The sequence below is a fragment of the Odocoileus virginianus genome, unplaced genomic scaffold (genome assembly GCF_023699985.2).
Source record: "Odocoileus virginianus isolate 20LAN1187 ecotype Illinois unplaced genomic scaffold, Ovbor_1.2 Unplaced_Contig_15, whole genome shotgun sequence".
Taxonomy (NCBI): Eukaryota; Metazoa; Chordata; class Mammalia; order Artiodactyla; family Cervidae; genus Odocoileus; species Odocoileus virginianus.
The window spans coordinates 1,549,090-1,570,613 of record NW_027224332.1 but is presented as its reverse complement, the minus strand read 5'-3'; the positions used below and the strand labels follow the sequence as shown (position 1 = coordinate 1,570,613).

Genomic DNA, 21,524 nt, shown 5'->3' with positions numbered 1-21,524 from the left:
TGGATTCCTTACAGGTAAAGAAGTATGCCTTTTGAAAAAATATTATAAAATCTGAAGTAACAGAACACTTACTGGTGCATTTTGTCCAAAAAACAAGTGTTGGTGTTACTTTTCCTTCTCATTATGCAGCATGTTTTCTTTTCTCTGTATCATATTTCAGATATCACTGTTAAAAATTTCAGTTTTTGCATTGAAAGTATGTATTATTTTCCCACATTTCAAAATATCTGGTGTATTTGATTTGAGAAGGACACAAGGAACTGTTTTAAATAAGTTGTTTTACAGTGCCATGAAACACCACTGAGGCAAAAAAAATTACTGCTTTAAATTTTCTATTGTTATTTTTCCTTTCACCTTGTCTTGGTATGAGTGTGATTTGCAGATTCTGTAGAGGGTGTGTATTTTAGCATACTTTATGGAATGATGTTAGAAAATAGTATCATGTAAGAAAACATGCTTTTAGATTTATATAGTAATTCAAAAACGCCATTTCATATAGAATGCAAAATAAAGCTGCCAATATTTTCTGTGGTTGCTATCTCTGTAACTCTATTAGTAATAACTATTTTCTTTGAAGTATATTTTTCAAGCATAGATTTAGTGTGAGATAACCCAGAGCATGCCAGGATATTTTAGTTGTTACAGTATAACTTTTAAATTCCTTTTATTAAGCTTCTTCATTCACATATATTCCTAGGATGAAGGATACTAGCAAAAAGAACAATATATTTGCTCAATTCAGGAAGAATGATCGAGACAAACAGAAGTTGATAGAGACAGTTGTGAAACAGCTGAGAAGTTTGGTGAATGGTATGTCTCAACACACATAGCCTTCACATCGCTTGCACTCAGTGATGCCAAATCTGTGACTCACTGTTGATCTCTAACGGGCACTGGTCATGATACAGAAAATTGTTTGCAGAATTAAAAAATACAATAGAGAAAAGACACTTGATGAGAGCTTAGAAACAAGAAAGAATTATAAATATCATTTGTATCGATTTTTAAATAATTGAATACTATTTTATATATGGAAAATGTGACAATTTTTTTCACTTCTAGGGAAAAAAGGCAAAACTGTAATATATAAATCAGGTCAAAAATTGTACATGAAACTGATTGTGTAAATACATTAGAAGAACTTATGCCTCTATAGGTGTTTTTTCTATTTAGACTTCAATGATTGTTCTGGTTGTTTTTTTTTCTTCCCAGTATCTGGTTTTGGAATGCAATCATGTATGACATTTCCCTGACATTTTCTGACTTTTAGCTTTAATTTTCACCTCACTAGTACTAAATTGTCTAATTCTGCTGATTTTTAGGGAGGAAATAGACAAATATGTAAAGGAACCTGAAATTGAACTTAACCCAATAAGAATGTGAATTACTTGTTCTACTTGGGTGGTTTAATCTGAATATGAAGAAAAGGTATTTGGATTTTCTGAAGATGCAGTGTTGTTTCTGTTCAGCAGGGTTAATATTTCTAACTATATTGTTTGTAGCTGACCCCATTTATTTGGTTTGGTTTGGTTCAAGTTAGGAGGACAGAAACTAAGTGGGGCTAACCACTTCAGGTGCCACTTGTGCTAGGAGGGACATACTCCTGCACATAGAAGTTACCGCAGGGGTCAGGTTACTTTCTTCAAGGCGCAGACCTCAGTGCTGGATCCTTATTGTGGAAACAAGCCAAACCAAAATGAACTCTGGAAAACCTAAAACGAATGTACCTTTTACTCTGTGTAAATGACTGTGGTCCAAAGGGTAATATCAATCTGATCCTTACTTTGTCTTCTTTGTATTTATGCTGAATAATCCTTTTGCATTTTCAGAATTTATGCCTGTGAGAAACTTATATTTGCTCTGTAAAATAAGTGTAAAGAATTATATGTGCATTTCTTGATTTTGTGATTAAATATTAAAAAGGTTGAGCAAGTTGCTGAAAATTCATTGCTGTTGCATCTGTTTAGAGTTTCCTGATTTAAAACAACTGCTTTCTTCAGAAAGGCTGTTATTTAGTTACTGGAATGGGAGTATCGCCAGAACAAAGAAAACAAGCATTTATTCTCTTAACGGTCTCTAATCCTCAAGTACTTAACGTTTTAAAAAAATATTATATGGAAAGCATGGTTACTTCTAGGTACAATACAGTACAATCTGGAAGTTACTAAAGACGGCGAGCTGCTAGTTCTCTTTGGGGACTGGAAAGCGGTGGCCCTCGAGTGCCGTAGCCTGCCCTCCAGGGTACTTGGGAAGTCTCCCCGGCTTGGGCTGAGGCGTCCGGATTCAGAGAGACGCCGCCTTTGCACTGTTGGGAGCAGAGCACTGTGCCTTCGCGGCGGCGATGGTCTTGAGTTTACTTTTCTCAGGGATACAAGCACCCGGCAATCCCCACCATCACCCCGCCCGCAACACACACACCCCTCGGGTTGAGCTGTAGTGACTAGGACGCCCGAATCCTGGGCATTTAGGGCCCCACAAAAAGCCTGAAAAGCAACTGTATAGCCTGATGAGATGGAAGGATACGAAGGGGGAGGGATCGGTGAATTTGGTCTTCGAGACCCGAAAGGCGCCCGGGGATATCTGCTCCTCGTGGGGTTGGGGGGGGGGGGGGTCTCCGTGAAGCTTTGGGCAGCAGTTACACTACCCCCTTTTGAAGGATTCTGGAAGTGGTGGACCAGAGACCTCGGAGGGAGGGGATGTCGAAGAATCGCAACCCGGGCCATCCTTTGTAGGCGCTTGCGATGCCACGGCAGGCATCGAAGACCTCGATTTCCCTGGAATAAAAGCAGAGCAAAGGGGAGAACCCCTATCTCTTTTAGCCCTGGAGTGCCGTGGGAACCGGCACCTGGAAGTTAGAGCCCCCGTTAGCTCCCTGCGCTACGTCAGTCCACTCGCCGAGCTCCTGCTTGGAGTCGGGAAGTTCTTGGCGCGAAACCTCAGGCCCCGCCCGAAGAGCTGCGTCGGGCAGGGCACCGGCTGAGCAGTAGCGCAGCAGCTGCCGCCACTCCCCACACCAGCCCCCCAGAGCGCGCGCCGCTGCCCATCGCCTCCAATCGTTACCCTGCGTGGAGCGCCTTAAATATGCAGAGGCGCGTCACGTCGTGTGGATCGGGATCAATCCGCAGGGAGCAATCCAGTATATATAAATGTTGCCTGGGTAGGCCGAGAAGGGTTAAAAAGCTGGAGAAGAGAGAGGTGGGCGGGGGTCTACACAACCCGGGTGAGCGCAGCCCTGGTTGGCAAACCGGTGAGTTGCTCCTCTCTTTGCCCTCCCTCGCTGCTTCTATCGAAGGAGTGCTGACCCAGGGAGGTGGGAGGTGCTCGGCGCGAGCTGTCCTGAGGCAGCTCGCACCCCCACAAGGAGGTGGCATTTTGGCCCGGGAGCCGTCGGACTCCGGAAAAAGTCGAGCTCGAGGGTTTCTATAAAGGCACGTTCCCTAAGGGCGCGTAGTCACTGCGATCCTCCGCTGCCCCTCTGCTTGTAGAGCGAAACCCCTGGTAAATCTCAGTTTTGGTCCCCAAGCCTCCGGGCCCTTTCCGGACAGAACAGGTGAGCACTGCGCGCTGCAGCTCCGGCGCTTCCTGCGCTTGGAGCGGCCCGGCCCCCGCAGGCTCGCCATGTTACCCTGGGGGCTGAGCTGCCTGTCCGTGCTGGGGGCGGTGGGCACCGCGCTCCTGGGCGCGGGCCTGCTACTCAGCCTGGCGCAGCACCTCTGGACCCTCCGCTGGACGCTGAGTCGGGACCGAGCCTCCGCCCTGCCCCTGCCCAAAGGCTCCATGGGCTGGCCCTTCTTCGGGGAAACGCTGCACTGGTTGGTTCAGGTGAGCAGTCGGTCGTTTCCGCACCCCGATACGGCCCATCTTCTCTGTCCCCCACTGCCTCTCAAGGTCCCCAGGGCTCGTAGCCATTCTCTTCCTGTCGCCCAGGGCTCCAGGGAGCATATACAGTCCTCCCCTCTACTCAGCTTCTCCTTCGAAGGGACCGTATGTCACTGGCGTTCTCTCCAGCACAACCTAAGACCCGACGCCACGCAGGGATGAGCAGAGGGGTTCTAGAGCCCTATGTCCTGCCACCATTGAATCGGGAGTCAGGGGCGCGTCTCAGCCCTCAGCTCTTTGGCACTCGGGTCCCCATTCTAATCCTGTTTCCTCATCTCACCAATGGGAACGGGAGCATGTACATTCCCGTAGGGTGGTCAGTCGCAAGATCCCTTTGAGACCGTTTTGTAAAGAATAAGATGCCAGCCTGGAGCAGGAGGTTTTTATCAAGAGGCAGTTGGGATGCCTGCTAGTTTCGCAGCCGAGGCCCAGCGGCCCCATCCCTCTTCGCTCCTGGCTCGCAGGGCTCTCGCTTCCACAGCTCCCGCAGGGAGCGCTACGGGACGGTGTTCAAGACGCACCTGCTGGGCAGGCCAGTGATCCGCGTGAGCGGCGCCGAGAACGTGCGCACAATCCTGCTGGGAGAGCACCGCCTGGTGCGCAGCCAGTGGCCGCAGAGTGCGCACATCCTTCTGGGCTCGCACACACTGCTCGGCGCGGTTGGAGAGCCGCACCGGCAGCGGCGCAAGGTGAGCCCCAAACAGAAGCGGCCGTCGAGACGTCGGACCGGCGGCTTCTGAGCAGCTGCCGTCGGCCAGGCCGGGCGAGGTGTTAGGGATCCGCTGTGAACCTGACCAGGGCCCCTGACAAGTGGGTGGCATTGGGCTAGTAGTCCCTTATCTTCTCAGGGTTCGGCTTATAAGGCCGGGACTGGGACTTAAAGATCCTTTCATCTTCGATCTTCTGCGACTCTGATGCCAGAAGCGATGGAAATTCAAACTCAGTGTTAGGGACGACTTCCTGGAGTAGGTGGCCCCTGGAGCCTGGATGGAGAGGAGGCACGGTGTACATCAGACAAGCACTAGAGGGAATGGCGAGAGCAAAACCCAACACATTTGGGTCCGGGTCGCTTAGAAGAGGAAGAAGGGGCCGAAATTGGCCTCTTGACTCCGCTGGAGTCGTGGAGCAGAGGAAACCGGACGGCTGCCAGGGCTGACCCTGTGCGTTCCCCTCAGATCCTGGCTCGAGCGTTCAGCCGTGCGGCGCTGGAGCACTACGTGCCTCGCCTGCAGGGGGCGCTGCGGCGGGAGGTGCGCTCCTGGTGCGTGGCCCGCGGGCCGGTCGCTGTCTATGAGGCCGCTAAAGCGCTCACCTTCCGCATGGCCGCGCGCATCCTGCTGGGGCTACAGCTAGACGAGGCGCAGTGCTCCGAGCTGGCCCGGACCTTCGAGCAGTTCGTGGAGAACCTCTTCTCGCTGCCCCTCGATGTGCCTTTCAGCGGCCTGCGCAAGGTACTGACGCCCCGCCCGCCCCAGACCTTCTCTTTGGGGCTCCCTTGCTGCGCGATAGGCATCACCTCTGCTGGGAGATGGAGGCTTTGCCCAGTGTGGGGAAGCGGCATGGTGGCGGTGGGCCTTGGGGCTGGTCTCTGTCCTGACTCGCTGTGTGAGCCGGGGCGGGCCACACACCCTCTCTGGACCACGCCTGGCGGGCCGAGCTCCAGCCCCAGCAGCCGCGGGCTTCCCGACGTTGGGTCTCGGTGGCGGGAGCCAAGCCAGTCGCCCCGGCCCCTCCCGAGAGCGGCGCCTCCAGGCCCGGCTTGCAGCGCCTCTTTGGAAGCCCCGTGGCTGGGCAACGGATGGGAGCACAAGGGCCGCAGACACGCCCCTGGCCCAGGCCGGCGCCAGCCCGGGTTGGAGAGGGGTGGGTGTCGGCTCACCGCCCGCGGCCCCAGGCCCGCTAGTTTCCGGATTAGAGAACCATGGCCTCTTCAAACTTCAGAGCAATGGGCCGGACTTAGAGAGCAACTGATCTGGGACTTCTTACCGTGCCAATGTCCTGGTTTTCATTCACCCAATTAAAAATAATAGTTATGTGTAAAGGGACCTGGTATATGGACCAATTGCCTTGGGTACATTTTTCTGATTTAATCCTCTCAGTTGCAAAATATTATTCTCATTTAATTGATGAAGAAACTGAAGCTCCAAGAGGTTAAATGACTTGCCCAAGATCACACAGCTAGTAGGGGCAGAGGCAAGGTTTGACAACCCCCCTCCCCCCACTCCCCGCCTCATCCTTGTTTCCCCTGAGAAGAAGCCAATGTCCTCAAAATGCTTCCCCTGGCAGATGCTTTCTCACTGTGCTTGCTCCCTGAACTCTGGGGGACCATCCCAGCCCTCCTGCTTACCCCTTTACAAAGGCTAATGTTTAGAACTTCCAGTAGTGTCCTTTAAGCCAGAGCTTTCCTGAGTACATCAAGGTGTTCCTTCCTCTCTGCACTGGTGCCTACTGCCCCTGCATGCAGGGGAAGGGTGGTGGGCTAACTCCCAGGTTCTCTGCCAAGCACAGACACTTGAAGCTGCGTGACCCTGGGCAATTGCTTGACCTCTCTGAGCCTCAGCATCCTTCCCTTAGGAGGACAGTAAACTGCCTTGCTCCAAAGAGGGGCTTGTGATCATCAAGAGATAATGGTGTATGAGGGTAATGGACAAATTCCTGAGCCTTTATTGAGTCCCTTCAACAGTGTGGAGCTAAGCTGGGAATCTGTTAATGCTGGCTTTCAGCAGAGCCAGACCAGCACTGGGAAGATGTGGGGGGTAGGTGTCCAGGGCTAACCCCCTCTGCCTTCCTACCCCAACTCCCTTCTCTCCCCACACATCAGGGCATTCGGGCGCGGGACCAGCTGCATCGGCACCTGGAGGAGGCCATTGTGCAGAAGCTTCTTGAAGACAAGGCTGCTGTGGAGCCAGGCGATGCCCTCGATGGGATCATCCACAGCACTAGGGAACTGGGCCATGAGCTCTCAGTGCAGGAACTGAAGGTATGTGGCCAGATTTCTCCTCCCCTCTTTTGCATTTATAGCAGGTCTCTACACACAGGCTGAATCCCTGGAACAACGGAGCAACATCCTCTTTGGCCCCACTTGGAGCCACAGACACGCCTCAGGGTGAGGGAAAGAGGAGACCTGGGTCCAGTCATGGCTCAGCTGCACCCCCTACCTCTGTGGCTTTGGGCCAATTGAAAGCCTGAATCCTGGATCCTCCCTTACAGCTTCTGGCAGCAAACAGCTCTCCTCTTCCCCACTTCTCTGTCACTTCATGCTTTTGCCTCTGCTGTCTGCCTGCCTATGACTCTGTCTTCACCCCTTTTCTCTACAGATCCTAAGGGTTCAGGGTCAAATTCCAGTTCCTTGAAGTGCCCCCTTTCCTCCCCAAATCTACACGTCCATGAGCCACCTTGGCACTTGGTACCTTGGGTACTGGTCAGTTTTGCCAATGAGAATCTACTGGAGAATTAGAAACTGCCCGCCCCCCCCCCCCCAGCCGTGTATGCATAGAACACATGCAGTGGAAGTAAGGAGGGAAGCTTTGGAATGACCCCTGGGCCCACCTGCCTGAGAACCCAAAAAGGAATGGAGAGGTTGGGGGAGGGGGGGGCAGGGGAGTTAGAAATGGAAACGCTTCATCCCTTCCATAAGCAACTCCCATTCTTTCTCTGGCACTCAGTTTCCCACTAGCGAGCCACTGAAGGGTGGGGCTCAGCCTGAGTATCTTCTCTGAAAATGGGACTAACAATCTCTTTCCTGACTTCTGGGTGGTTGTGAAGTCTGGAAGAGTCAAGGGGTTGGAGGTAGATGAGCAGGGGGCGCTGGTGAATCCTGGGGGAGCCGGTGGGTAGGAATAGTTCTAGGCTGGGAAGGGGAGTGGTACGGAAAGAAGTGGACAGTCCCTCTGCCTCAGCAGAGCGGTGGAGAGCATGACAACACGGTCCGGGTTCTCCGGAAGGGATCCACTAGCCAGAAATCTTCAGGTCTGGCTGGTCGGGAAGGACCTTGGAGCCCCGGGGTCTCTGTCCCAGCTCCCCATCTTCTCCAGAGCAGGTAGTTAGCCTTGGATCAGCTCATTCATTCCACAAGCAGATTCTACCTATTCAGTGCCAGGCTCTCTCTATACAAAGAGCAAACATAGCCTCTGCTGGAGAGGAGGGGTCCACAGGGTTGTGATCACATCCATCAGTGTGTAAACACACAACCTGGTGCTGCCAGGAAGGAAGATGCCATGCCAGGAGTTGGGAGGGCACAGGCAGGCATTGAGGGCTGGGGCCTGGGTGATGAAGCCTCCAGACAGTGCAGACGGGGAAGAGGTATAGTCACTCACTGGGACCACCACTAAGCGGGAGGAGGACCACAGTGCTCGCTTTGGTGCCAGGCTGCGGCTGCAGATGCCTTGGTCAATTCCACAGCAGTCACGGTCAGGACGGCCAGCTGCATTGTCGGCAACACCGCATGGTTAAGAGCGCTGGACTCCTGGCCCGACTACTGGGTCTGGTGACCGCAGGGACCTTGGGCACCTCTCAGAGCCTCAGTAAAACGGGCAGAAAATGTGCCACACACAATGCGGGTGAAAATCCAATTCACTTAAAGCACTAAGAACATTACACCAAAAAAGTTCCTGGCATTATCTAGGGGAACCTCCCAAGGCTATCTGTGGTTTCCCCAAGTGGCGGACTTGGGATTCAATCCACTCCTGGACCCGCGCAAGTAGCCATGCCTCCGAGCACTCTGCGCTCTGGTCTGTGCGCAGTGGCAAATGTGGGGCCCCCTGCACCACAGCCCGAGAACCGGCTAATGGAGACAGCGCCCCTGGGCTGTCTTGCAGGAGTCAGCTGTGGAGCTCCTCTTCGCCGCCTTCTTCACCACGGCCAGTGCCAGCACATCCCTCGTCCTGCTACTCCTGCAGCACCCAGCAGCCATCGCCAAGATCCAGCAGGAGCTGGCGGCGCAGGGGCTGGGGCGCGCGTGCGGCTGCGCGCCGGCGGCCTCGGGTGGCGGCGCTGGGCCCCCGCCCGACTGCGGTTGCGAGCCCGACCTCAGCCTGGCGGCGCTGGGCCACCTGCGCTACGTCGGCTGCGTGGTCAAGGAGGTGCTGCGCCTCCTGCCGCCGGTGTCCGGGGGCTACCGGACAGCCCTGCGCACCTTCGAGCTCGACGTAAGTGCGCCGCCCGCTCGCCCCGCCTTGCAGCCGGCCGCTGGGAGGTGGGGTAGGGTTAGGACCGCCCTGTCTCCTTTTACCTTCTCCCGGCCTCCTGGAAAATGGGCTGAATCCTATCACGTTTCCCGGGAACCACGGTTGAGGACGCAAAGCAAGGTTAGGGACCCCGGGCTACGTGCTAAATTGCTTCAGTCGTGTCCGACTCTTCGCGATCCCATGGACTGTAGCCCTCCAGGCTTCACTGTTCATGGAATTCTCCAGGCAGGAATAGTGGAGTGGGTTGCATTTCCTCCTCCAGGGGATCTTGCTAACCCAGGGATGGAACCCACGTCTCCTGCATTGGCAGGTCGTTTCTTTACCACTAGCGCCACCTGCGAAGATTTGACTGCGGTCTGGGTAGTCAATTAGAGGCCAGTTTTAGAATAAAATCACCGTTTTCTCTGCCCAGCAACCCCCTTTCAGCCAGTGAGGTCGGGTAGGGCACAAAGAGCCGCCCACTCTGTCCTGTACCCCATTTCTCTGGCTCTCTCACAAGATAAAGGGACCAATCATTGCTACCTGTCCAGGGTTCTGGCTGAGGCCAGGTTCCAGGAAAGCGGGATTATTAAAGTATGGGTAGTGGTCAAGTTGGCATGAGCTGGGCAACAAAGTTAAGGTTTAGGCCCGGCTTCATCTCTGTATGACCTTGGGTAATTCCCTGCTCACTCTGAGCCTCAGTTTGCTCTCTGGAAGGAAGCTGCCTTGGTCCCTTCCACCTTTAATTCAGGGGAGAGGAAGGCTAACGCTGCCATACTGAGGGTGTTTGCCACTGCACCCCTCCCATCCCCACCCCCAGCCCCATCTCTGGGCAGCTCCAGGCAGAGGGGCACCTTCTCCCCTCTGCCTTAAACAGCCAGTGTCCCCATTGCATGCCAGAGTTTGAGAGAATGAGATGACTGGATGGAATCAGGGACTCAAAGGACATGAATTTGAGCAAACTCCTGGAGATAGTGAAGGACAGGGAAGTCTAGCATGCTGCAGTCCACAAGGTGGCGAAGAGTCGGACATGACTTAGCAACTGAACAAGAGAAAGAAATTCTGCCCTTGAAGCGCTGTTGTGGAGAGAAAGGGGGCCAGAGCCAGCAACTTCATCACAAACTGGTGTGAAGAAGAGAGTGACCTCTAGCTGAATGATACCAAAACATTTTGGGAACTGGCATTTGAATTGGAGCAGTGAAAGGTTAAGATGGGGACCACACATCACCAAGAGGGCATGGTCCAGACAAAGGTAGATGGATTAGTGAGGTGTTTAGTAGTGTCTGGGATGCTGAATTTTGGTGTCCAGACATCACTGAGCAGGCGCTGGGGTGCAAGACTCAGGGAAACTAAGGTGGAAGAGCACTGGACCACCAGAGTGAATAGGGGCAGGGGTCTTAGCCATCCTCCAGGTTCCAGATGGGAAAACAGGCCTAGAGAGGAGACGGCATGCCTTGGTGATTCCAAGATTTTCTGTTTGCCTGTTGAGAGCAAGGCTCTCCTGAAGCCTGTTCTAGGGAAGCCTGTTCTATCCTGAAGCCGGATAGTTGGGGCTGGAAGACCTCTCAAAACTGGAATAGTTGAAATAGTTGAAAAAGGTGAACTAAGGGAACATGAAAGCTGCCTTCATCATTTTAAGCTTCCTTCCAACAATTTAATCCTCACATGCACCTTCTCAGAGTGTGGCTACTGGATCTGAAGGTTATGTACAGCTCATGGCTAGTGAGTATAGAGAGGCAGTTTTCAGTTGAGTGTAAAGAACTGAAATATTGAGATAACCCTAAAGGAGCTGTCGTTTGCATTGCTCTGACGCAGGCAGCTGGTGCATGCAGCACTCCTAATGTGAGAAGAAAACAGACAAGACAGTGAACAATAACAGAGCACACTTATTGACCACTAATACATGTTGACCACTAATACATGTCAGACCCGTTATTTGAATCCTCACAACAAAGCGGGCATTTTTGTTCTCACTTGATCTCTTAAGAAAGTGAGACTCAGAGATTATGTAGCCACCGTCACACAGCTCACCAGAGAAGGAGCTGAAATAGACGGGAATGCAAAGCGTCTCCTAGCTTCCGGTTAAGACGCACGTCCCTGACTGTTCGGAAGCCTGTTTGATGAACCGCGGGTGAAGGATCGGTTAGGGCTGGGTTTCCGGGTGCCTGGTGGTCAGGCGGGTCTCCTCACCTCCCCGCAGGGCTACCAGATCCCCAAGGGGTGGAACGTGATGTACAGCATCCGAGACACGCACGAGACGGCCGCAGTGTACCGCAGCCCGCCGGAGGGCTTCGACCCAGAGCGCTTCGGCACTGCGGGCGACGATGCGCGGGGCGCCGCCGGCCGCTTTCATTACATCCCGTTCGGCGGCGGTGCGCGCAGCTGTCTTGGCCAGGAGCTGGCGCAGACCGTGCTCCAGCTGCTCGCGGTGGAGCTGGTGCGCACGGCGCGCTGGGAACTGGCCACGCCTGCCTTCCCCGCCATGCAGACCGTGCCCATCGTGCACCCGGTGGACGGGCTACGGCTCTTTTTCCACCCTCTTGCGTCTCCGGCGGCGCAGGATGGGCAACGCCTCTGACCTGCTGCGCTGTGGAACCTGGCTTGGCCAGCGGCCGCGGCGCGCTTGTGGCGCCGCCCATCTGCCGTTCTCCAGTGCCGGATCCGGCGCGCTCTCATTCACCAAAAGGTTACTGAACGCGGCTCTGTGTCCGACTCTGAGGGAGGAGACTCATGAGCCACCGCCACTGCACTTGGAGAAGCGTCCTGGCTGGTGGGACGGTGCCTCCAGCACTTCTCACCCTTAGAGAGGAAAGGTGGTGGGCCAAGTCTCTTACGCCCTTCCCAGGATTTCAAAGCAGGGATGGTGGGAACATTTCCCCTAGGATTCAAGGGGGGGAGGAGGCATGGGTCGAGGGGAGGTGGGGTGGATTGGGCCGTCGAATGACGGAGGACCTGCAACTGTCGCGAGGAAGCGGGGATGCCAGGAGCGCATCTCTGGCCTGGCTTTGGGCCATAGGAAGACACTGAGAAGGCGCCCAACGGAAAGCCTTCAGGCAGCTGGCCTCCTTTAGGTGCGCCCTGGCCACTCTGCCTGTCTCGGCAGAAACCCAGAATTGCGGGCGCTTTCAGGGCTCTAAACAGGATCAACAGCACCGGATTCTACTGGCGATTTCTTAAAAGAAAAATTCCTAGTTCAAGAACGCATATAATCTTTCCATTTATACAGGAGAGAATAGGTACACCAGGAGGATTCTAAGGCTGGATTATTTTCATGGGAGGTTGAGACATAATCAGAGAGGTTTGGGGTATTTGTACCCAAAACAGGAAGGCCGAGAAATCGTTTCCTGGCAGTGGTTGAGTGAGGAGGCTGCAGCTTAGCTGGGCAGCTGCTCCTCTGTGGGAAAGTGGGATAGAGGTGGCAGAGACTCAAGAAAGACCTCCTCCCCGGAAGGGCCTGCCCTTCATATACCCAGAGAGGGGCTAGGAACTGGACAGCCTGGGGCTCAGGCTGCTGGAACCTTGCTTGAGCATAGCCCCAGGGAACTGAGCTACAGATTATCTCCAAGATGATAGCTGACTGCAGGGATGCCCTGGTTTACTGCTTCAACCTCCTCCATTACAAGGAGAGACTGAGGCCAGAGACTAGACCACTCAGCCAGTGCTCTCCTTCACCCCATCCCTTACCCCCTGCTCCAGTCTCTGGCCTGTGGCCACCATGTAGCTCTTGGCCTTTTATCCTTTCATAGTGATCCCTAGGTTGGCCTAAGGACGCTCTGGACCTTTCCAACACAAAAGTTCCCAACAGTGCTTAAATCTAAACCAAGAGCCTCTTTTTCCCCTAACAGCCCACTGTAACCTGCTGGCCCCCTTTGGACAGGCTGGGGGCAGTTGAACGTGATGGGTGAGCAACTTCCAGAGAAGTTGCTGCCAAGTCCTGAGCTGACCCTTTAGTGAACCAGAAGGAACCAGAAAGTGCCCTCCTGACCTTAGGCTTAAGGTGGATCCTGGGGCCAGAAGGGAAGGGGAAGCATCAGGCTTAGGCAGGGCCGGTTGCTCAAGAGCAGGAGCACAGCGGGCCGTTCTGAGCTCAATTGACAGTCCTAACCCCCATCTGCAACAATTCATCACCCACCGCTGACCACAGGCCCTGGCGCCATGGGATCTGCAGGCAGGCGCCAGAGCCACAGAGCCGGTGAAAGTGGTAGATCTGAGGCCTGCCCTCAGGGCGCTCCTGACACTGCAGAGACATCTCAGCCCAGAAGCTCCACTAGGGTGAGGTGGTGGGAAGACCAGGGCTTGGGGTTGATTCTGATTTGAGGAGAGATAGATGGGGCAAGGGCTCTCATAAGCCTGAACTTCCCAGGTTCCAAGAGACCTGGTTTACGTGCTGTGGAGCCTGTACTAAACTATAAGCCTCTGAAAGGGCAGCTTCAGTTTTATTGTGACTTCCCAGTGATACATCGACTCATCATTTCAAGGAAAAATCAGAGCTTTTGCTTCTCCTGATTCTCTGAGAAAGGAGCAGATGCAATTTTTACCCTCTTGGACTTGGTATGCTCTCAAAAGAAAGAGACAGTAAATAAACTAACAAACGAGCAAGAATAATTCTGATGATGGTAGAGCTGTTTGGAGAGAATAAACCAGGCTTGTCGTACAGGTGCCTGGCAGCTCTGCTGGGCCGGCTGGGGCCCGGAAAGAGTGGCATTCGACTTTGGAAGGAACCAGCCAGGGATGTCCCGGGATAGAAGAGCCTCAAGCAGAGAGTACAGCAGGTTTAGAACCGAAGGTGGGAATCAGTGCTCAAGACAAGGGAAGAAAGTGTTGAGGGGAGAAAAGTGGGGGAGGGTGCTTCAGCTGACCCCACTCAGGAGCTTACCTCCCTGCCCAGCAAAGAGCTACTCCCCACCCCTGCCAGTCCTTCGCACCAGTTTGTTTTGTAAACATCTTAGAAACATTATTTTGTTTTCCAGCGAACCAAGCCCTCTCCCTACCCACCAGCACCCAAGAAAGCCTGGCAAGGTTTCTAGATCAAAGTTCTTATTGGGTTGGTCATTTACTGACCCTTCCCCTCTTGAAGATGCTCTTTAGTGCTCTTCACTATCCCATTTAATCCTTTCCCCCTGTCGCCCAAGCGGGGCTGGATGGCAGATAGAGTAAAAGATTTTTCCCCTTGGTGGCGATTTCCAGCGGGCAGGCCCCGCTCATCTTGTGACCCGGCGCGCGCTGAACTTGGCGAGATGGCCCTGCAGAGTTCACTCAGATGTCACGGTCCGGCCCGCAGGGGTCACAGGCGGGTCAGGCCGGAGGACTGGGACTGGGCCCCAGGTCACGCCCCCGCTGGCCTGCTTTGCTCACCGGCCGGAGGCACCGTCCAGAAAGGGGCGGGCCTGGGGTTTCTGAGAATTACCTCCAGCGCGTCTCGCCCCGGTTCCAGCCGGTGCCCCAAGTGGTCTGTCACTGTTTACAGTTGTCAGTTCATTTGAAGAAACGATTTTGGGACAGACTCTTCCCTGGAGCCTCTGAAACACCAATGTAGTGTTATGGTGAGACGCCGATTCTCCGAAAGACATCCTGCGGCTAACCAGGCGTGGAAAGTTTCTGCGAGGGTGAGGTCCCGGCGACCCCGCAGACATTGCCCGACCCGCCGGGTTGGGGAACCACTGCGGGAAGGTCGCGTATTTAACTAAACAGCTCTCAGGATCAAAGTGTTTTCCACCTCCAAGGGACGCTTTCCAAGGCATGAGGCTCGCTCCTGTGAGAGCCGGTCTTCGGTTTTAAACAAACTTATACATCATTGTTTCGTTTTCGGCGCGACTGGTGGGTTCAGCGTTGAAATCGAGGGAGCGAGTGGCCCTGACTGGTCCGAGGCAGTTCGGACCCTGTCCCACTGGCTCGACCGGGTTGGAAACGGGGAGAGCGCACGTGCGCTTCCCGCAGTGTCCGAGCCCCAGGCTGTGGCTGCAGGAGCAGCCAATTGTATAGGGGGGCAATGGCCAGAAGACCCACTTTCCAGTGACGATTCTCTCAACACTCTTAATCAGCGGCCGGCAGAGGCCTGGGTTTAGGACCCAGCACTCCCTCTCTGCTGGGTGGATTTCTGCCGGGTGGGAGCTGGAGAGCCCAGGTCACCCCGGTAAGGTACCCTAGCGTGCCTGGGACTGGGGAGAGTATGTGCAACCACAAGCCCCTTTTGGAAACTCACAACAATCCGGACGTGTAGACTGGTCAGGAAAGATCACCTCCACATCAAGGAGGAGGAAACGGGCTCAAGGATGTGCGGTGACTTGCCCAAGATCATTCAAGTAGAGGTGGATCTGGGACTCAGAGCCCAAACTCTGAGCTTTCCATCCATCCTCCTGCATCTCAGTGTCTTTATCCTGCCAGGATTAAGGACCCTCTTCCCTTCTGCCTAGCTGGAGCTGCTAACCCCAGGGCCCTCGGAATCCGACTTTGGCCGGATTGCAGAGCGCTGTTTGCCGCTGAGCCGCAGATGAATTGCCCCTGCGTTCCCGGGCTAGGGAGTCAAGAGTCAGGGCTCAGACTTGAGCAGGGCTGCACCAGGAGTCCTGAGGATCTGGGGGCTCTCTTGTACCTTTAAGTAGGACCTTCCAAGATTTCATGACTGTGAGCCTCGAGGGGTTTGGGGAGCTGGGAATTAGTGGTCAGCTGGTCGTGACTCCCCGCAACTCTCACTTGGGTCCTGGCCCTGGGCTCTTCTGTGAGGTCTCTGGAAGTCAGGAGGCCTGCGTTTTGCTCTGCATTCTGGACCTCAGTTTCCCCACCTGTGGGACAAGGCAGCTGAAGACCCCTGAACGCACTCCCCTTTACTTCCTCTGCAGGTGGAAGGGGGCCCTGTAAAACAGAAAGCGGGTGCAAGCTGCTCTGGGCTGGGACCGCCCGTCGGGCCCGGCGGGAGGGATTCCGAAGAGACCGCCAAGGAGCCACGGGGCGTGGAGTTTCCGCTCGCCGGAGTCCCTGCCGCCGTCCGGGAGCCCCGCACACTTTGAATGGGGGCAGCAGGCTGCTCCTAGCCGGGCGCCCCAGGAGGCGCGCTCCGAGAGAAGCCGCCACGGCGCCGCCTCTGCCTCGGCGCGGAACAAACGGTTAAAGATTTGGGCAGCGCCTCGCGGGGGGAGGAGCCAGGGGCCCAATCCGCAATTAAAGATGAACTTTGGGTGAACTAATTTGTCTAAGGTAACGTGGGCAGCAACCTGGGCCGCCTATAAAGCGGGCGCGCGGCGGGATCCAGAGCGCTGAGGGTGGCGGCAGGTGGCGCGGGAGGTCGCGGCGCGCCATGGGGCTCCCGGCACTGCTGGCCAGCGCTCTGTGCACCTTCGTGCTACCGCTGCTGCTCTTCCTGGCCGCGATCAAGCTCTGGGACTTGTACTGCGTGAGCAGCCGGGACCGCAGCTCTGCCCTCCCTTTGCCTCCCGGAACGATGGGCTTCCCCTTCTTTGGGGAAACACTGCAGATGGTGCTACAGGTAAAGGAGCTTGGGGCGGGATTGGACGATTCTCCCGAGCCCGACTCGGCTCCAGACTTCCACTGAAGCGCCCCCCGGGAGGGAGGTGACGGGGGCTAGGATCAGGACCGGAGGGAGGCTCCGCGCTCCCCGGCGCCCCCTCACGCCCGCCTCTCTCCTCCGCTTTCCTCTCGCAGCGAAGGAAGTTCCTGCAGATGAAGCGCAGGAAATACGGCTTCATCTACAAGACGCATCTGTTCGGGCGGCCCACGGTGCGGGTGATGGGAGCGGACAACGTGCGGCGCATTTTGCTCGGAGAGCACCGGCTGGTGTCCGTCCACTGGCCCGCGTCAGTGCGCACCATCCTGGGTTCTGGGTGCCTCTCTAACCTGCACGACTCCTCGCACAAGCAGCGCAAGAAGGTGAGGGAGGGGTGGCGGCGCCTGGACAGGAAGTGGGACCCGATTCGAGTAAGGGGTTCGGGCAGATAGGTGCTGGGCGGGAGCCAGCTGCATAAGGCATCGGCTGGGACCCTCTCAAACCCAGTGTAACTTTCCCAACCAGGAAGTGCTTTGGATCTGGTGGGGTTGTAGATGTCTGGAAGGAGACCCTGGAAGGCAAGAGAGGCGGGTGGAGCCCGGCTTTAACACTCTTCCCTCCTCGGAGTTCAGGTGATTATGCAGGCCTTCAGCCGCGAGGCCCTTCAGTGCTACGTGCCAGTGATCGCCGAGGAAGTGGGCAACTACTTGGAGCAGTGGCTGAGCTGCGGCGAGCGCGGCCTCCTGGTCTATCCCCAGGTGAAGCGCCTTATGTTCCGCATCGCCATGCGCATCCTGCTGGGCTGCGAGTCCCGAGTGGCGAGCGGCGGGGAAGACGAGCAGCAGCTGGTAGAGGCCTTCGAGGAAATGACCCGCAATCTCTTCTCGTTGCCCATAGACGTGCCCTTCAGCGGACTGTACCGGGTAAGAGCGCCTTGTAGGGTTCGGAGCTAGGGCTCCGGGGTCATGGGATCCGGACTTCTGCTCACCACGGTGCGCTCTCTGCGCTCAGGGCCTGAAGGCGCGCGACCTCATCCACGCGCGCATCGAGGAGAACATTCGCGCCAAGATCCGCAGGCTGCGGGCGGCGGAGGCGGGCGGGGGCCGCAAAGATGCCCTGCAGCTGTTGATCGAGCACTCGTGGGAGAGAGGAGAGAAGCTGGACATGCAGGTGAGCCGCAGTTTCAGGAGCAGCACGGCGAAGTTTGATCCCCTGGCTTCCCAAAAGCAGGTCCTAGGGTCTCCAAAGTGCGCGCAGAGGGGCCCGGGTTCCCAAAGTGAGAAGCCCTCCCAGACCCCAGGGACTGGACCCAGAGGTTGAGATACCGGGTCTGCAGAGCTCTGGGGAGAGGCCTTGTTGCCCATCCCTTTCAGGTTTTAAAGGGAAAGTTGGAATTTGCAAGATGTGAGTAATGTTGGGTGACTTTAATACAGCTAACGCTTTAAGAGTTCCAAGGAGAGTGGGAACTTACTGGACTTCCGTGCTCTAGCTGAACTAAAGGGCCTTAGCATTTTGTTTATTTTATTTTATTTTTTTAGCATTTTGTTTAAATGGATTTTCTGTCAGCCAATTTTCAGCCCTTCTCATCTTCCCTCCTGAATCCTCAGTTCTATTCTGAGTGGTTGCTCTGTAAAATTGCATGCAGACTTGTCAAAACGTTGGTCTTAATCCACTTGTAGGCATTAAAGCAATCTTCAACAGAACTCCTCTTTGGAGGGCATGAAACCACGGCCAGTGCAGCTACGTCTCTGATCACTTACTTGGGGCTCTACCCACATGTTCTCCAGAAAGTTCGAGAGGAGCTGAAGAATAAGGTAGGGGATCTGGCGGTGGGGGTGGGGTGTTCGCATGAGTTGGGGAGGGGGTGGTGGTGGCTATTAGCTGAAAACCTCAGCAGCTCTCTAGCCAAGTTCCCAATAGTTAAGTGTGCTGCCTACCTTGAGTATCTGGGAAGTACAGGGTCAAGGGTGGGTGGGTTGGATGATGGGAAAGAGAATTAGCTGTGTGAATAAGAAGGAGGGAACCTTGGGCTGTGATCCCACTCCGGCAGGGTTCAACCTTGTGTTTCTTCTCCACTTTTGGTGGATCCTTGGAGATTTTCAGACTTTCTTGGATCTGTGTGTTCAAGGACATGAATGGGGAACCCCTAGGGGGTTGCGGTGGCAGCCAGCAGCCTTGGTGGGGACTGGGGGAGGGGGAGAAACTTGGCTGTTCTAACTGGTGAGCTGCATTATCTTGGAATTGTAAACAATGGTTTGGGTCCAGGGGTGGAGGCAAATGGTCACTAGCTGCTCCTTGTTTCCCCCTCACGCTCTGGGATCACGAGGCTCTTTGGGTCCAGCCGCCACTTAAGCCCTGTTTACGTCTGCTGGACTGATTTTATTGGAGCGCAGAATAACCGTTCACTCTGTGTGACTGTTTTGATAGGGTTTACTTTGCAAAGGCAATCAAGACAACAAGTTGGACGTGGAAATTTTGGAACAGCTTAAGTACATTGGGTGTGTTATTAAAGAGACCCTTCGACTGAACCCCCCAGTTCCAGGAGGGTTTCGGGTTGCCCTTAAGACTTTTGAATTAAATGTAAGTTAAAAGTTCTCTCTCACCCGCCCCTACCTTTTGCGTAGTAGTTTCAAATCTCCCTTTGTTTCCTGTGCTTTGACTTAAATTTCTTTTGATGACATTGCCCTGCCCCTGAAAGTCTGTTTTTTTCTCTCTCCACCTCTCTGTCTTCCTTTTCTTTCAACTCATAACTCCTCCAAGGATATATGTGTTAGATTTTTTTTCTTCCCTGTTGACAGCTGAATTTCAGTTCGTCAGCCCTTTGGACATCATAATCTTTTGCAGGGATACCAGATTCCCAAAGGCTGGAATGTAATCTACAGTATCTGCGATACTCATGATGTCGCTGATATCTTCAGCAACAAGGAGGAATTCAATCCTGACCGCTTTCTGCTGCCTCACCCAGAGGATGCATCCAGGTTCAGCTTCATTCCATTTGGAGGAGGCCTTAGGAGCTGTGTAGGCAAAGAGTTTGCAAAAATTCTTCTCAAAATATTTACAGTGGAGCTGGCCAGGCATTGTGACTGGCAGCTTCTAAATGGACCTCCTACAATGAAAACGAGTCCCACTGTGTATCCTGTGGACGATCTCCCAGCCAGGTTCACCCGTTTCCAGGGGGAAATCTGATGGGCTGGAAAGCCCAGACCTCAGACTTATTTGAAGTGTACAGAGGCATTTTTACCTAGTGTCATGTTGATTTGATTATATTTAATTTCTAAATGTATATTATAATATTTATGTGTCTCTTCTACAGTACTACAGTCTTTAAATATTAAAATAATGAATTTGGATAGTTTCCAAATAAAATAAAATCTGAAGGTGCTCGTCTTGCATTTAATATTCCTGTGAGAAAAAACTCACTGGTGTTATATTCATATATTTAACTAGATTTCTAATGTCTACAGGCATGACTTTGTCATCTGTGCCTATCTATTTTCTGGGAAGAAGAAACCTTACATGTTTTTTTCTCTTAATAGTTATTAGAAAATGTGTATTATATGTGTGTGTGAGTTAGTCCAAAGGTAATTTAGTAAATTTTTCCATGATAGTTTATATTCTGTATTTGGAAAAGCTATCAAAGTTAATTTAAAAAATGAAAAGGGGTTTGCTTTACTTTAGAGAAAGTTAAATTTGAAAAGAGAAAACTTTGAGTTGATCCTCTTCTAATACAACACCTTCAACCATAATCAGTACATTTAATACACATAATAAATACATGGTATTACATAGTGCCAGAACTGTTTTCTGAAATTAAAGTTTCAGGTAAGACAAAGTTATTGACTAAGACCCCAAATCACTGGCCTGTTTCCTTTACTCTGAAGTTGCATAGGAAAACAGTATTGGAAAAGGCCAATCTTTGGTTTAGATAAGCGAATCCAGGTTTTCTTTATTGAAAATAAGGCAGGAAGAGTAGATTTAGCAAACTGACAGATAAAGTTTTTATCTATGCCAGGCAATAGGGTGTGAGCCTGACATGACTGATAAAATGGCCCAGTCATGACCCTGTGAACCTTGGCTAACCTCCGCGAAAGCGCAATTTTGTCACATTTCTGACCCTGGCATAGCCATGTCCTGAACTGAAGGCCAGACTCTCAATCCAGAAAGGTTAGCCCGGTGACTTGCTTATGCAAGCACATTTTCAGTTTTGAAATGGCACAATCTGCTTACTGAACCTCTGACGGCTTGTAGGTTTTGGACTTTAAAATTTTCATTACAATTTTAGAATCTGGCAACACTGCAGAAAAACTGGGTGGTCTAAATAGGTGTTTGAAAAGAATTCTGACTACAATAAGAGTTACATGTTCTACCTGACTTTAGTTTTTTAGGTGAAACTTGGATTGTAACTTCAGTTGGAATCCTCTGATATTTTAAGGGGTATTTACAGAATAACTTATAATACCTTATAATAACCTTATAATACCTTTTTGTTTTTTTAATGAGAAATTACAGTTTTGTTGTTTTTTTTTTCCAGTCAAAGCTTTAGTGTCCCTTGGTGTACAAAGCTGACCCTCCCCCCCATAACATTCACCCTGGATCATTCCAGTTAGGAACACACTAGCCTGAGGACATTATTTCCGATAATTTATCCAAGGTCATTTTTAAAGTGTTTTAATACTTCTCTTTTTGCCAGAGGACAGTCAGTGTTTCAAAACACCGTCTTAGGTGACTGCATGACCGTGTGTCTCTATGAGCATAGTGCAGAAAGAAATTTGAGCCATTTTATCATATAATTTAATTTTTAAAAACTGCCTTTATTTTTTATCCTGAGAGCTTGGAGGAAAGTGCTTCTGGCTTGCATTTCCCAGAGCAATTAGTCTAATTATACTCATCGATTACAGACTAGTACAGAAATTCATCTCGAAAATACATTAAAAACACAATCTTTGATAATGTGCTTAGTGCTGAGTAAAGGTGGTTTC

General features: G+C 52.8%; 3 protein-coding genes across 10 annotated transcripts in view; all 3 read left to right on the top strand.

Moving 5' to 3' along the window:
• Window positions 1-1,947, top strand: part of EXOC6 (exocyst complex component 6) — a 199,519-nt gene extending 197,572 nt beyond the window's left edge. For 6 of the 7 annotated variants that reach the window (XM_070464108.1, XM_070464110.1, XM_070464109.1 and 3 more), the window contains one exon: window positions 698-1,947. In XM_070464108.1, the coding sequence (XP_070320209.1) occupies window positions 698-830 (133 nt within the window). In that variant the 3' untranslated portion in view covers window positions 831-1,947. The remainder of the gene's footprint in view (window positions 1-697) is intronic. The other variant, XR_011486471.1, reaches the window with a different exon arrangement.
• A 1,671-nt stretch (window positions 1,948-3,618) lies between these two features.
• CYP26C1 (cytochrome P450 family 26 subfamily C member 1) lies at window positions 3,619-14,195 on the top strand. Its single transcript, XM_020906248.2, has 6 exons — window positions 3,619-3,822; window positions 4,344-4,568; window positions 5,055-5,330; window positions 6,701-6,859; window positions 8,697-9,026; window positions 11,245-14,195. The coding sequence occupies exons 1-6, from the start codon at window positions 3,619-3,621 to the stop codon at window positions 11,620-11,622; spliced, it is 1,572 nt and encodes a 523-aa protein (XP_020761907.2). The 3' UTR covers window positions 11,623-14,195.
• A 1,978-nt stretch (window positions 14,196-16,173) lies between these two features.
• Window positions 16,174-19,926, top strand: CYP26A1 (cytochrome P450 family 26 subfamily A member 1). Of its 2 annotated transcripts, none has more exons than XM_020906251.2 (7): window positions 16,174-16,238; window positions 16,704-16,928; window positions 17,178-17,468; window positions 17,557-17,715; window positions 18,225-18,359; window positions 18,973-19,125; window positions 19,390-19,926. In XM_020906251.2, exons 2-7 carry the CDS (start codon window positions 16,722-16,724, stop codon window positions 19,729-19,731), a joined length of 1,287 nt encoding a protein of 428 aa, XP_020761910.1. In that variant the 5' UTR covers window positions 16,174-16,238; window positions 16,704-16,721; the 3' UTR covers window positions 19,732-19,926. The 2 variants fall into 2 exon arrangements, with proteins under 2 accessions (XP_020761910.1, XP_020761908.1); XM_020906249.2 differs by lacking the exon at window positions 16,174-16,238 and adding an exon at window positions 16,339-16,527.
• Window positions 19,927-21,524: the final 1,598 nt, after the last annotated feature.